This window comes from Triturus cristatus, chromosome 8, assembly GCF_964204655.1.
Source record: "Triturus cristatus chromosome 8, aTriCri1.1, whole genome shotgun sequence".
Classification (NCBI taxonomy): Eukaryota; Metazoa; Chordata; class Amphibia; order Caudata; family Salamandridae; genus Triturus; species Triturus cristatus.
In genome coordinates, this window is record NC_140591.1 from 814,334,050 (window position 1) to 814,348,735 (window position 14,686).

Consider the following 14,686-nt stretch of genomic DNA (forward strand, 5'->3'; position numbering starts at 1 on the left):
CCACACGAGTGAGGCGCCATTTTTATCGGGAGACCCTGGGGAACGCTGGGTGGTAGGAAATTTGTGTCAGCCCGGTGATGCCACAACTTTCCCACACAAAAATGTGTGAAAAAAGTGATTTTTCCAACTAAAATTGAGGTTTGCAGGGGATTCTGGGTAAGGAAATGTTGGGGGATCCACGCAAGCCATACCTCCCTGGAATCCCCCGGGTGTCTAGTTTTCAGGAATGTGTGGGTCTGGTTGGTTTCCCTGGATGGCCGCCGAGCACGGGGTTAAAAACCCAGGTGACCCCCCTTGGAAAACCAGGATGTTTGGTGATAGGCAATTTTGATGTCGCCTCAATACGTTTTGGGCCCCTGCCTGTGACGGGTACTTGGGCCTCCCACACGAGTGAGGCGCCATTTTTATCGGGAGACCCGGGGGAATGCTGGGTGTTAGGAAATTTGTCTCAGCCCGTTGATGCCACAACTTTCCCACACAAAAATGTGTGAAAAAAGTTATTTTTTCAACTAAAAGTGAGGTTTGCAGGGGATTCTGGGTAAGGAAACGTTGGGAGGTCCATGCAAGCCATACCTCCCTGGAATCCCCCAGGTGCCTAGTTTTCATAAATGCATGGGTTTGGTAGGTTTCCCTAGATGGTCACCGAGCACGGGGCCAAAAACCCAGGCAACAGCCCTTGCCAAACCAGGTTGTTTGGTGATAGACAATTTTGATGTCGCCTCAGTACGTTTTGGGCCCCTGCCTGTTGCGGGAACTTGGGCCTCCCACACGAGTGAGGCACCATTTTTATCGGGAGACCAGGGGGAACCCTGGGTTGTAGAAAATTTGTGTCAGCCCGGTGATGCCACAACTTTCCCACACAAAAACGTGTGAAAAAAGTTATTTTTTCAGCTAAAATTGAGGTTTGCAGTGGATTCTGGGTAAGGAAACGTTGGGGGATCCACGCAAGCCACATCTCCTTGGAATCCCCCGGGTGTCTAGTTTTCAGAAATGCGTGGGTTTGGTAGGTTTCCCTAGATGGCCGCCGAGCACGGGGCCAAAAACCCAGGCGACCGCCCTTGCAAAGCCAGGTTGTGTTGGTGATAGGCAATTTTGATGTCGCCTCAATACGTTTTGGGACCCTGCCTGTTGCGGGTACTTGGGCCTCCCACACGAGTGAGGCACCATTTTTATTGGGAGACCAGGGGGAACCCTGGGTTGTAGAAAATTTGTGTCAGCCCGGTGATGCCACAACTTTCCCACACAAAAACGTGTGAAAAAAGTTATTTTTTCAGCTAAAATTGAGGTTTGCAGTGGATTCTGGGTAAGGAAACGTTGGGGGATCCATGCAAGCCACATCTCCTTGGAATCCCCCGGGTGTCTAGTTTTCAGAAATGCGTGGATTTGGTAGGTTTCCCTAGATGGCCGCCGAGCACGGGGCCAAAAAACCCAGGCGACCGCCCTTGCAAAACCAGGTTGTGTTGGTGATAGGCAATTTTGATGTCGCCTCAATACGTTTTGGGACCCTGCCTGTTGTGGGTACTTGGGCCTCCCACACGAGTGAGGCACCATTTTTATCGGGAGACCCGGGGGAACGCTCGGTGGTAGGACATTTGTGTCAGCCCGTTGATGCCACAGCTTTCCCACACAAAAACGTGTGAAAAAAGTTATTTTTTCAGCTAAAATGGAGGTTTGCAGGGGATTCTGGGTAAGGAAACGTTGGGGGATCCATGCAAGCCATACATCCCTGGAATCCCCCGGGTGTCTAGTTTTCAGAAATGCATGGGTTTGGTAGGATTCCCTAGATGGCCACCGAGCACGAGCCAAAAACCCAGGCGACCGCCCTTGCAAAACCAGGTTGTTTGGTGATAGGCAATTTTTATGTCGCCTCAATGCGCTTTGGGCCCTTGCCTGTTGCGGGTACTTGGACCTCCTCTACGAGTGAGGCACCATTTTTATCAGGAGACCAGGGGGAACGCTGGGTGGTAGGAAATTTGTGTCAGCCCAGTGATGCCACAACTTTCCCACACAAAAACGTGTGAAAAAAGTGATTTTTTCAGCTAAAATTGAGGTTTGCAGAGGATTCTGGGTAAGGAAACGTTGGGAGATCCACACAAGCCATACCTCCCTGGAATTCCCTAGGTGTCTAGTTTTCAGAAATGTGTGGGTTTGGTAGGTTTCCCTAGGTGCCGGCAGAGCTAGGGTTAAAAAACTACAGCTAGGCACTTTGCCAGAGTGATCGTTGGCGTCTAGTGGGCTTTTTGCCCCCCGGGGTGGGCAGATTGGGGGCTACTGCCCGCATCTTCAGGGGGGGCAGAAAGGCTGTAATTGTTGCGGATGGGGGCATTGGCATACTCATTTTGGGCTGCCCCACACTAATTAAAATTTGCCCCAAAAAATCCCTGGTGTCTAGTTGGCTTTTAGCCCCCCCGGGGGGCAGATTGGGGCCTAATGTCCTCATCTGCCACCCAGGGAGGCTGAACTCTACTAAACGCCAGAGAGTTTTTTGGGCACATTTTAATTAGGGTGGGGGCTTCCCAAAACGGCCATGCCAATGCCCCCACCCTAAATAAAATTTGCCCAAAAAAACCTTGGCGTCTAGAGGGCTTTTTGCCCCCCCAGGGGGGCAGATTGTGGGCTAATGCTCCCATATGCACCCCAGGGTGGGCAGGAAGGCTGTAATTTTTGCAGGGGAGTGGGTGGGGGCATGGGCACGCCTGTTTTGGGCAGCCCCCATCCTAATTCAAATTTGCCCCCAAAAATCCCTGGCGACTAGGGGGCTTTTTGCTCCCCCGGGGGGCAGATTGGGGGCTACTGTCCCATCTTCTCCCCAGGGGGGCAGGAAGGCTGCAATTTTTGTGGGGGAGGGTGTGGGGGCATGGACAGGCTTGTTTTTGGCAGCCCTCACCCTAATTCAAATTTGCCCCCAAAAAAACCTTGGCGTCTAGAGGGCTTTTTACCCCCCCGGCGGGGCAGAAAGCATTCTAGATGCCAGGGATTTTTTTGAGCAAATTTTAATTAGGGTGGGGGTTGCCAAAAACGGGCCTGCCAATGCCCCACCCTAATAAAAATTTGAACAAAATTATCCCTGGCGTCTAGTAGGCTTTTTTGCCCCCCAGGGGCAGATTGGGGGCTAATGCCCCATCTTCCCCCCAGGGGGGGCAGGAAGGCTGTAATGTTTGCGGGGGAGGGGGTGGGGGCATGGGCATGCCCGTTTTGGGGAGCCCCACCCTAATTCAAATTTGCCCTAAAAAAAAACGTGCGTCTAATGGGCTTTTTGCCCGCCCGGCGGGACCGATTGGGGGCTAATGCCCCCATCTGCCCCCAAGGGGGGCTAAAAGTCCACAAGATGCAAGGGAGTTTTTGAGGCAAATTTTAATTAGGGTGGGGGCTGCCCAAAATGGGCATGCCAATGCCCCCACCCTAATTAAAATTTGCCCAAAAAATCCCTGGTGTCTACTGGGCTTTTTGCCCCCCCCAGAGGGCAGATTGGGGACAAAAGCCCCCATCTGCCCCCCAGGGAGGGCAGAAAGGCTGTAAATTTTGTGGGGGAGGGGTGAGGGCATTGGCATGCCCATTATAGGCAGCCCCCACCCTAATTCAGATTTGCCCCAAAATATCCCTGGCGTCGAGTGGGCTTTTTGACCACCCGGGGGGGCAGACTGGGGGATAATGCCCCGGGGCAGAAAGACTGTAATGGTGGCGGGGGTTGGGGCATTGACATACCCGTTTCGGGCAGCCCCACCATAAAATAAATGGCGCAAAAAGGAATCCCTGGTGCCAAGTGGGCTTTCTGCCCCCCCCGGGGGGGCAGATTGGGGGCTACTGCCCTCATCTACCCCCCGGAGGGGCAGAAAGGCTGTAATGGTGGTGGGGGGTGGGGGCATTGGCGTGCCTATTTTGGGCAGCCCCCACCCTAAAAAAATGCACCCAAAAAAATCCCTGGCATCAAGTGGGCTTTCCGCCCCCCCAGGGGGGCAGATTGGGGGCTACTGCTCCCATCTGCCCCCCAGGGGGCAGAAAGGCTGTAACGGTGGTGGGGGTGGGGTGGGGTCAGCCCCCACCCTAAAAGAAATGGTGCAAAAAAAATCCCTGGCATTTAGTGGGCTTTCTGCCCCACTGGGGGGCAGATTGGGGGCTACTGCCCTCCTCTGCCCCCGGGGGGGCAGAAAGGCTGTAATGGTGGTGGGGGCATTGGCGTGCCCATTTTGGGCAGCCCCCACCCTCAAAAAATGCACCCAAACAAATCCCTGGTGTTTAGTGTGCTTTCTGCCCCCCGGGGGGCAGATTGGCGGCTACTGCCCCATCTGCCCCCCGGGGGGGGCAGAAAGACTGCATTTCGCCAATTTTTGTATGGGGGAGCGAAGGCCCTTGCCCAAGGGGCCGCTCCCCCCTCCCTGGTGTCTAGTGGGTGGATCCCTGCTTGGGGATCGCCCTCCTGGGGCGATCCCCAAGCAGAGATCCACTGGGGAGGGGTACCATTGGCCCGTTCCAATGATACCTCTCCCGTCTTTCTACGTGCCCGGCGGGCTGAGATAGCCCCCTTTTCACATAGAAAGTGAAACTGAAATGAGCCTAAAGGCTCATTTCAGTTTCGGTTTCTGTGCAATGAAGACAGCGCGAAGTGCGCGCTGATCTTCATTGCACAGAAACCAGGGTGGGGGCCTCGGGAGCTGGGGAAGCTCTTCCCCAGCTCCCAAGGTCAAAAGGATTAAATAGAAATCCCTCTGCTGTCTGCAACAGAGCGATTTCATGCCCCTGGCCTCATGACGGAATGGTTCCGTCATGAGCACAGGGGCACCGATGCTCATGACGGAACCATTCCGTCATGAGCATCGAAGGGGCTAGTTGGCAGAAGTTTGCACCCTGTCCAAGTATGGACCTATATTCTAGTCAGTGTAAGGGAATTACACAGCTAACATAACCCCTGCTCACTCCCTCGGTAGCTTGGCACGAACAGTCAGGCTTATCTCTGAGGCACAGTGTAAAGTATTTGCATGCAAACGCACACTCAGTAACACAGTAAAACACTACAAAAGGACATCACACCAGCTCAGAAAAATAACCAATATCTATTTGAATGCAACAAGACCATAATGACATAAATCCAACATACACAAGTAAAGATATCACTTTCAAAAGGTTCAAAACAATTCAGTCAGAAAAAAAGCAATGCGTTGATTCCTTACTCCCAGGGGAGGTGATATGTTGGTTCCTTACTGCCAGTGGAGGTGATGCGTCAGTTCCTTACTGCAGTGCAGGGGAGGTGATGCGTCGGTTCCTTATTGTGAGGGGAGATGATGTGTCAATTGCTTACTGTGAAGGGGAGGTGATGCGTCAATCTCGGGGCACGCAGACTTGGTTCTTTACTGATGGGTCATGTCGATGAAGAACTTGGAGCACAGGGGCGATGCATCAAAAATCCACACACGCTGGTTCGATGCGGCAGAACAGGCGCTGCATCGATTTCCCAGCCACAAAGAAGGTGATGCGTTGATTTCTTCTTCTGCACAGCAGGGTCCACGTCAGAGACAGAGCATGTGCCACGGATGTCGGTGACACGGTGTTCAGGACTCAAGTTGCAGCGATCTTTCTGCACCACAGCAATTCCTTCATTTTTCAAACGTACGACTGTGCTGTGTCTGTAAAAAACTGCGCTGACAGTAGTGGCCCATGCAGGTAAGAGCAATGGGGCTGGGTGTGGCGGTTTCGACAGACCACAACAAGGGGAAATTATTTATTTAATTTTCCCTCGTGGCCGTTTGTCGAATCCCCCCCAACCCGGCCCACCCCTCCTAACTGCACAGGCCGCTCCTTGGCACTGAAAGTCGATGTGTGGATTTTCTTGGATCTTTAACAGCCAAACAACCTCCAAGGGCCCATAACTGGAATTGGCACCACTTGGCAGATCAGAAATTACAGCAGAGGAGTTCAGGGGCTGCAGACGAAGTCCTTGATGGCCCTGAGACTTCTTAACAGGAGACAAGCACGCACATGCCCTTGGAGATCCTTGAAAGTAGGATGTAGAAAGCAAAGTCCAGTCCTTTCACTCCCAGGACAGAAGCAGCAAGCAGCATTCCTGCACCACAAAAAACATAAGCAGATTGGCAGTTCCCCTCCTACCGCATGCAGCTCTTCTTCCTAGCAGAATGTCTTCCTAATTCAGAGGTGTTCCGAAGTAATGGCGTCACAGTTCCAGTACTTATACCAGTTTCTGCCTCTGAAGCAGGCAAACTTCACAGGAAAGTTTTTGTAGTGCCCAAGACCCTGCCTTTCTCTGACCTGGCTACAGACACACCACAGGCGGTGGAAACATAATTGTGTGGGGACAGGCACAGCCCTATTCAGGTGTCATTGACAACTCCTCTCATCATTCTAGTTCAGGAAGGCCCCTCATTCTGGTGATGGACCATCAGGATATGCAGGGAACACCTCAGCTACCTTAAGGTGACTATCTAGAGTGAATTCACAAACAGCCCAACTGTCACCCTCCCTCAGACTGGATTCCACAGGCAGGCATAGGCAAAGAATGTTAGAGCAAGAAAATTCCCACTTTTGAAAAGTGGCATTTTAAAACACGTAATTCAAAAACCAACTTCACTAAAATATTTACTTTTAAACTGTGAGTTCAGGGACCCCATACTTAAAATCTCTATCTCTTCCCAGTTGGAAGTTACACTTGTAAGAGCTTACAAGGTAGATTCAATGATAACCTATGGGAGAGATAGTCCTTGCCATTGTGAAATACGAATTTAGCAGTATTTCACTGCCAGGATATGTAAAACACATCAGTACATGTCCTACCTTTTAAATACATTGCACCCCACCCACGGGGCTTCCTTGGGCCTACCTTAGACTTGCCTTACATGAAGTAAAAGTGAAGGTTAAGGACTGGCAAGTGAGTGCACTTGCAAGGTCTAAATGACAGTTTAAAACTGCACACACATACACTGCAGTGGCAAGCCTGAGACATGTTTGCTGGGCTACTTATTTCGGTGGCACATGCAGTGCTGAAAGCCCACTAGTAGAATTTGATTTACAGGCCCTGGGCACACCTTGTGCACTTTACTAGGGACTTACTAGTAAATCAAATACGCCTGTCATGGATAAACAAATCACCCATACCATTTAATTAGGGATCATACGTACTTTAGCACTGGCTTGCAGTGGTAGAGTGCCCAGAATACTAAAGCCAACAAAAATAGGTCAGAAAAAAATGATAGGAAGAAGGCAAAACGTTTGGGGATAACCCTGCAAAAAGGACCAGGTCCAACACATATTATAGGTGGCATTAACATATTTGCTAGCTATCATAGTGAATAGTAATGACCTTGCAAAAGCCAGTACATTATACTGGGAAACTACGTTGGAATTGGCATTCTTTTTCATCGGGTCATAATTTTATTTCACTTTTATATCTTGTAGACATCATCGCTGGCCAATTTAGCTATGAAACCGGTCACTTCTATATTTAAAACTCCCAGAATTGATCTGATACTCTCATTAGCCTCACAAAGAAGAAATCCGTAAAATCAGAGTCAAAGAAGATAACAAGTATGTACACACCAATGCATAAGTGAATGACCTTTGCAAGCTGGTAAATCAATGTTCACAAATTTTGAAAGTAACTGTACACCAAACGTCCCTGCACCATTCTTGAGGAGATTTGTGTATATACTCTCAGGACAGTTGCAGAGGGTTGCACACTTGGAAGTGTGACTACACCTACAGCTGTAAAACAGCCCACAGACAAAGGCAGTGACTAAAGGAGCAGTGCTGGCAAAGATCATGCCACCGCTTTACTCAGTAACCAGGGGGGTATCTACCAGTGGTGCAGCAGGTGCAGTGACACCGGGGCACAGAGCTCTGAGGGGCCCATGGAACCCTGATCATTGATGTATTTAAATTCCATAACAGCAGTCTCATTCTTGCTAGAATACTGTTAGAAATGGAATACTGACAAAAATGTCACCTTCTCTACCTCTGATATTTCGATATATAAATATTTTAAATCTGTGCTGCACATGGGTAACCATTGCAAGTCAGTTTCAGTGATGAATTGGCCGGTAGCATTCTTGCACCTCTTAATTGTCCTCTGGCCAGTTCAGAGATATGGACAAATGTTGGTGTAATATTAATACTAAGTTACTACTTTTATAAATGTAATTCTGAGAATGAGCTGCATTAAAAAAAAAAAAGATGGCGGGCTGGGTCACAAATATTTTGCATGAGGTTGCTTGCCTTTATCCTGGCTTGGGTGTGAGTTACAGCTGAAAAGCCAGGTCTAAACCACAAATAATTTCAGGCGAGTAGTTTCCAGGAGTAGCACGTGCTAAGTGATGATTTCTGTGAGAAATATGTCTCATATCAGGAAATACAAGAGTCACTCACACCTAAATCTAGTGTAAAATATGCCAATTCCGAAAATGCTTTGTGAATCAGGCCTGGATAATCGGGTGAAGGATTAGCAGTGGAATACAAAAACACTTTACCAACTATGAGATTCAAAGAGTGCTCAGTCTTGGATACAGAATCCTTACTTTTTAATTTTTCACCCACCTTGACCCCTCCTAAACTTTTCTCCGCCTCTTTCATTCACGTCTACCTACCTACCGCCCACACAACTCACCTTTCTATGATGCTCTCTTGGACTTAACATGGGGCATTACAATGACCTACTCAAATCTCTGTATATAAAAAGAATGTCAGTTCCTGGAACAACACACCAGAAGAACCCCAAATCTAATCACTTCTCACTAACCTTGAAGCAATCAACTCCCATCAACTAGTCACAGGGCAATCCCACCCGGCATGCCAGCGTCTCAATGCTATATCCATCTTGACAGGACTTCTCTCCAGCATAGCAAATAACAGCATTATACGGAGTGACCACCAGATCATCAATTTCAATCTTATTTTCCTCAGCAGGCCCTAACAAAAGTAAGCTTACCACACCCTGGAAGACATTTGACTTAAACTCTTTCCAAGTGAAAAATGTCACTGCTAAAATAACTCTGGATAGCTAATTTTCTTGAAGGGAATTCTTCCACAGGCCTACAGAATTCCTCGACAATCAGGGTGGTTCAATTCACTAGTAAAACTAAAACCAAAAGTCACCAGAAACAATGGAGAAAAACATGTAACCACAATAATTAAAATCGACTCCAGGGGTAATACAGAATCTGCAAAGCTTTCATGATGAAAGCCAGGAGATCTCATTCCCCTCGTTGCATTTCAAATTCTCCATGCACAAATACAGAGATCTTCAAAATAACCTCTGAATTCTGTTACAGCTTGCTACCTAACTATTGTCAAACTCACAACAATACTCCAACTCTTTGTCAGAACACTTAATCAAAAGAGCAGATATCTTAAATAACACTTTCTCCTAAATGAGGCAGTAACTACCTTTCAATGTAAAGACAGTTAAATTATCTTAATCGTTAGCTCACAGCCTAAACTATACTTCTTTACCAGAACCCCTTTCAGGTAACCATAATGCACGCAGTGCTACTGGGCCCACCTGTGGTGTTTGAGGCCTTTTAGCAGGGGCGGCCTGTGTAGGTAAGCGCAGTGGGGCGGGGGAGATGACAGACAACCGAATAGGTAAAATAAAATAAATAAATAAACAAAAAAACGTACCTTGCATTCCCCGCATCGCTGTCTCGGCGATGCGGTGAGCGCAAGATAAGTGGTTTTATTTACTTATTTTATTAGACCTATTCCGCCATCTAATCCTTTTGTCCTGGGGCCCGACCTACTAGGTATACAGAGCAACTGGGCCAGGTTCCTCTAATTCACTTGACTATCAGTGGTACCTGTGGTCTTGCAGGCAAGGCTTCCTTTGGGCGATGTTGTCACAGGTTAGTAAAAACGACTCATAACTCAAAGTGAAAACAGTACAAACAATAAATCAATGTTCAGTCCAGTACTCAATTTTATAGATAAAGGAAGTATGGTTTTTCTAATGCTACACATGCAAAGGTATACGACATTCAAAAGCAATAACACAATCCCCCTTGAGTTCAGGGCACTAATTGCTGTCAGACAAATCCATGCCCCACCCTCCTTCATGTAACGTGTTCGGGGTTATTACCCATTCACTGGCGGTTGCAGCCAGGGAATGCAAGCTATTAGGCCATGCTATAAAATTCACCCTTCGACTCTTTAGGAATTAGTCAAAACTGTCTATGGTGCAGCTGCACCATTAGCAACAAGTCCCGCTGGGCCCTAAAATTCCACTTCAAGTCTTACCTGCTCTAGTGGTATGGCAGAGTTCAGTGGTGCAGCGAGTGCCCTCTACTTTTGACGCTCATGAGTCCAGATCCTGTACGGCGAAGTTGGGCTACTTGAGATGGAAGCGGCAGCACCCAGCGGCGCAGTCTCTCTCTTTCAAGCAGCACTGCTGGTTCGTTCGTTCCAGTGTTCGGAGCTGCTCCTGCTCGGCAGTCACAAAGGTAAGTTGCTCTTCCTCCTAGCAAGGGGGTGCTAGTGTGGTGTTCTGGCTCCTGACCGGATCGCCAAAGAAGGTACGATGTCCTCTATGGCATCTTGATAAACTCCGGGAATTCGTCAGGTGCTCATCACAGCGTGTGGGCTCAAACCACAGGTCACAGCAGTATTCCTTAGGTCCGGGCGACAACCCGGACCCTTGACTAAAGCAATACTGGCAGCCCTTCCTGGCATGTGCGGTTGCCGATGTACTCACGGTCTGGGCGCAGCCTCTCCTTATGTGATTGCCTTCATGACGGTGCTCCCTCCTGGCTTAAGGAGCCACTGATTTAAGCAGTCACAAGTTCTGAGCTATTCACCCAAAATCAGTTCACCAGTGACTCCTCTGGCATATGGGGTTGACAGGTTGTGGTGGTGCAGCCTGGTGCTTCCTGCACAGCACTTCCAATATGGCTCAGAAAAAGGTGTCCCTCTCCTGCATACAAGAGTGGCAAAGCCAATACTGCACACAGGCAATGTTCTTATCGGTACACAACCTCAGACCTTGGTTAGAGAATCTTCCTGGGCAGGGCACACTTGTCTTAGCAGGCAGGCAAGCAATGGTGCTCCAGGGCACGTAATCTTGGTGACCTGGGTGATGTCCCCTCACCAAGCAGGGAGACCATCAGGCCTTGGCCTCCAGTCTTGGTCACAGCCAGAAGTCTTGTAGAGCTTCCCCTTCTCGCACAGTGCACAGTCCGTCTGGCTGCTTGGTAGATGAAAATGAGAACAGGGCCATTTTTCACAACTTTATCACTGTAAGGTGAAGTGATTGTTGAATTAAAGCGCTTTCTGACGTTGGAATGCCATACAATTGTTTTGCTTTTTTGCTCCTCTCACTGTTCTGTTTCTCTAACTTACCTTGCTGAATTCTCCATTTTGCTTAGTTATTTTTTATTCGTTCAAGATTTAAAATATCACTTTATATTTCTCCATAACTGGCTAACATGAGCATGTGTACAACCTGTCATGTGCCCTGAAGCTCGCTGTGCATTAGACTGTAAAGTGCATAAGGCCCTGCAATTCCAAAGCAGTCCAGGGTTGGTGTGCAATACTGTGGTTATTAGACAGAGTTGTCCTGAATCAAGCAGTGTATGCTTGTGACCCCTCTCTAATGTAGTGAAACACAACTGTGGTGGTACAAACGTTAAACATGAAGCAGATGAAATCCAGAGAAATATCTCGGCAGATGGCAGGAGTTGGCCTAAGGGGTAGGGCGGGCGGTCGACCTTGAATCTGGGGAACCAGGGTTCAAGTCTCTGCAATGAAGCTGAACATCCTGTGCAGCGCCGGACTGGGAACCAAAACCGGCCCTGGCAAAGAGCTTGGCGGCCCCCTGGGTTGCCGCCGAGCTCTTTGCCAGGGCCGGTTTTCGGCCGATTTTGTTACAGGGCCGATTTTGCAGCAATGCTGCAAAAACGGCCCTATAACAAAAACGGCCCCTGTGGGCCCAAAACCTGCCCCCACCCGTGCGGCGCACCGGGGATTGCCCGGTGCCCGCTACGGCCAGTCCGGCCCTGGTCCTGTGATTCTGGGCAAATCACTTAATCTCCCCGTGGCTAACAAAAATGAATGTGTCCTCATGTAACGCAACTGGTGCTAAGTAAAGCGCTCCGATACCCGATACCTTCGGGTTAAGTTCGCACTACATAAAACTCTGTGAAATAAATTACATTTTTGTACGCTTTGCAAAGTTATTTAACTTCTATCCTTAGATTAATTTGACCATCAAAGTCCACTGCTCTAACATTTCAAACAATACTATCCTCTGGGCTTTTCGACATATCTCCGGGTCATCAGAAAGGGGGATAGAATATGAGTTATTCTCCAGGCCACTCACTTTTGAAGTGCTGCACACTCGTGAACAAACTTTAGTGTGGATTTTGAAGCAAGTGTGCCCTCTTATTAATAATGAGGCAGCTAACACACACCCATAGATGGCGCTAGATGCAGAATCTACTGTGTCTTCTTGTTCCCTCGAGGAAATGTTTTAAAATGTATAAACGAGTACTCTGTAAAAGCTATAACATTCCTGGTCTTCTCTCCATGAATTGTCCAAAGTTTCTTTACCATAACAATGTTAATCCGAAGGGTTTCCCTTGCTTCTACCTTGACACATATACCCAAAACATGATAAACCGGATAAATGAAGCAGGAAGTATCATTCACAAAAAAGTGGAATGCCATTGACAAAGCCCACCCTAGTGCAAAGACACAATTACACATTTTCCACAATCCCCGAGAAAGGTGATGTAAGTCCTTATCTGCTAGTGCTCTCCTTTCGACATGGTTCACAAGTGCTTGAATCACCAAATGGACCAAGTTACAACTTAGAAGCAAGCAATTAATGGTTGCATTCGTCTAGGAATGTTAGCTGGAACCTTGAGTGAAACTTACCAGTGTGGCAAAGAGGTGATATAAGATGAAGTAGATTGCAACTACGGGTGCCCACATGTGTCCAACAGCATTAAGAGTTTGATCCATGACATCCACCCATCCCTCCTGTGTGAGTATCTGGAACATTGACATAAATGCCTGCGGGGCGACAAAACACAAACTTTTACACTACAACCTGCAAATTATAAAGTTTCCATGTATAACATTTAAAAGCCATAAATTGTTTATTAGCATATTCGCTTTAAATACCTCAAGTGCCGGCGTAATAGCTTTAGAATAGCTTGCGCCGTGCACTTTTAAAATAGGCATTGAATTTTGTTTAAAGGATAGGTTGCTTTTTTCCAGCTGCCCTTTCCATGTAAAGTTATTGTCCAACAGTAATCCTAAATAGTTAAAGCTCCCCACATGTTCCAATTTTTGATTATCTAAAAACAAATTTTTCCTAAAGGACTTTTGGGGGTTTATGGACATATATTTGGTTTTGGATGGGTTTATTTCTAGCCCCTTCCTCACACAATAGCTTTGAAAGCAGTCAATTATTTATTAGCATATTGGAAAAGATTTTGGAGGTCACTGAGAGAACGTCAGAATGTTTGTGGCAATACTATTGCTTGGTAAATGCAATACTGCAACCAGCATTGTATCATTACAGAAAAGTTACATTTAAATGGAGTATAATATGCAGAAAAGTCTTTTACGTCTGTTTTCGAATACAGGCCCTCAATTCGAGTTGTATCCTGTGGTATTTGTAGACACCTATTCATTTGCTAAAAGCAGGTGGACATGTGGTTGTAAAATAGTCCTAACTTCTGGAAAAAACATGTTTGAATTGGCGCTATGAAAACAATTTGCACATGCTATTCCCCATTGCATTATATAGAGAGATCATTTGCAAGTCCCCAGAACCGATACCTTGTCCAGTATTACACCCAGATTTGAGGGACAACTCATAATGATGGCCTTAAATGTGTGACGTTATCACCAGCTTTCTGATGGTTCTCTAAAGCAAAGTGTGATGTGGGAATGTATATTTTCCGTGAGAGAATACCACTTTTACAACAAGTAGAACATGCAGGCCAAATGCATGAAAATCAACTTACTGCACATTTAGCATCAAGTCAAGTCAAGTCAATATAGTCTTTATTTCGATTGTCATAATCATTAAAGACGCAATACAAAAAATGACTGAGGGAATTCATAATATATAAAAAATACATCCTATTAAAAACGTTAAAAGTTAATAAAAAAGGTATAGGTAAAATGCATAGGCAATAATACACAATGTACAAATATATACACAACTATTGGCAAATCCTAATTACCCCCTCTTTGATGCAAAAGACAAGACATACGCCTGATTTGGGAATCAATGCCAACCACCCATACTGGGAGTGAACTTACAATGCCAATCCACTGAGGTTAGAGTCATAAGTTGGGACTTACAAGAATTAGAGTACCCTCATTGTAGTGGCTCGGATGCCCCACATCCAGCTCAAACATTTAGCTACAGCAATTACTATAGGCTCACGTGTGTTGGTCTTCAAGATCCATAGCGCCTCGATACCAGACCTTGTGCCCAAATTCAAGCATATAGGTCTCAACCATTTATTTCTTGGTAACTTGTAAGCTGAGCATACAAATAAAATATATGCTAACGTTTCAATATGAGCTGGACATGTATTACATTTATCATCCGTCAAGGAATGCCATCTACTTGTAAATGATTTTATTGGGAGGGAACCCACCCTAAATTGGTGGAACAACTTCCTGTCACTTGGTTTAGTGATAAAGTCCCATTAACATTCAAACTCAGTATCTT

At 47.0% G+C, this 14,686-nt stretch overlaps 1 protein-coding gene across 1 annotated transcript in view; it reads right to left on the reverse strand.

Annotated features, from left to right (window-relative positions):
• The window catches only part of NALCN (sodium leak channel, non-selective), a 2,843,734-nt gene that overhangs the window by 793,936 nt on the left and 2,035,112 nt on the right, over positions 1-14,686 (reverse strand). The window contains exon 16 of the mRNA XM_085622267.1: positions 12,868-13,005. Coding sequence (XP_085478393.1) covers positions 12,868-13,005 — 138 coding nt within the window. The remainder of the gene's footprint in view (positions 1-12,867; positions 13,006-14,686) is intronic.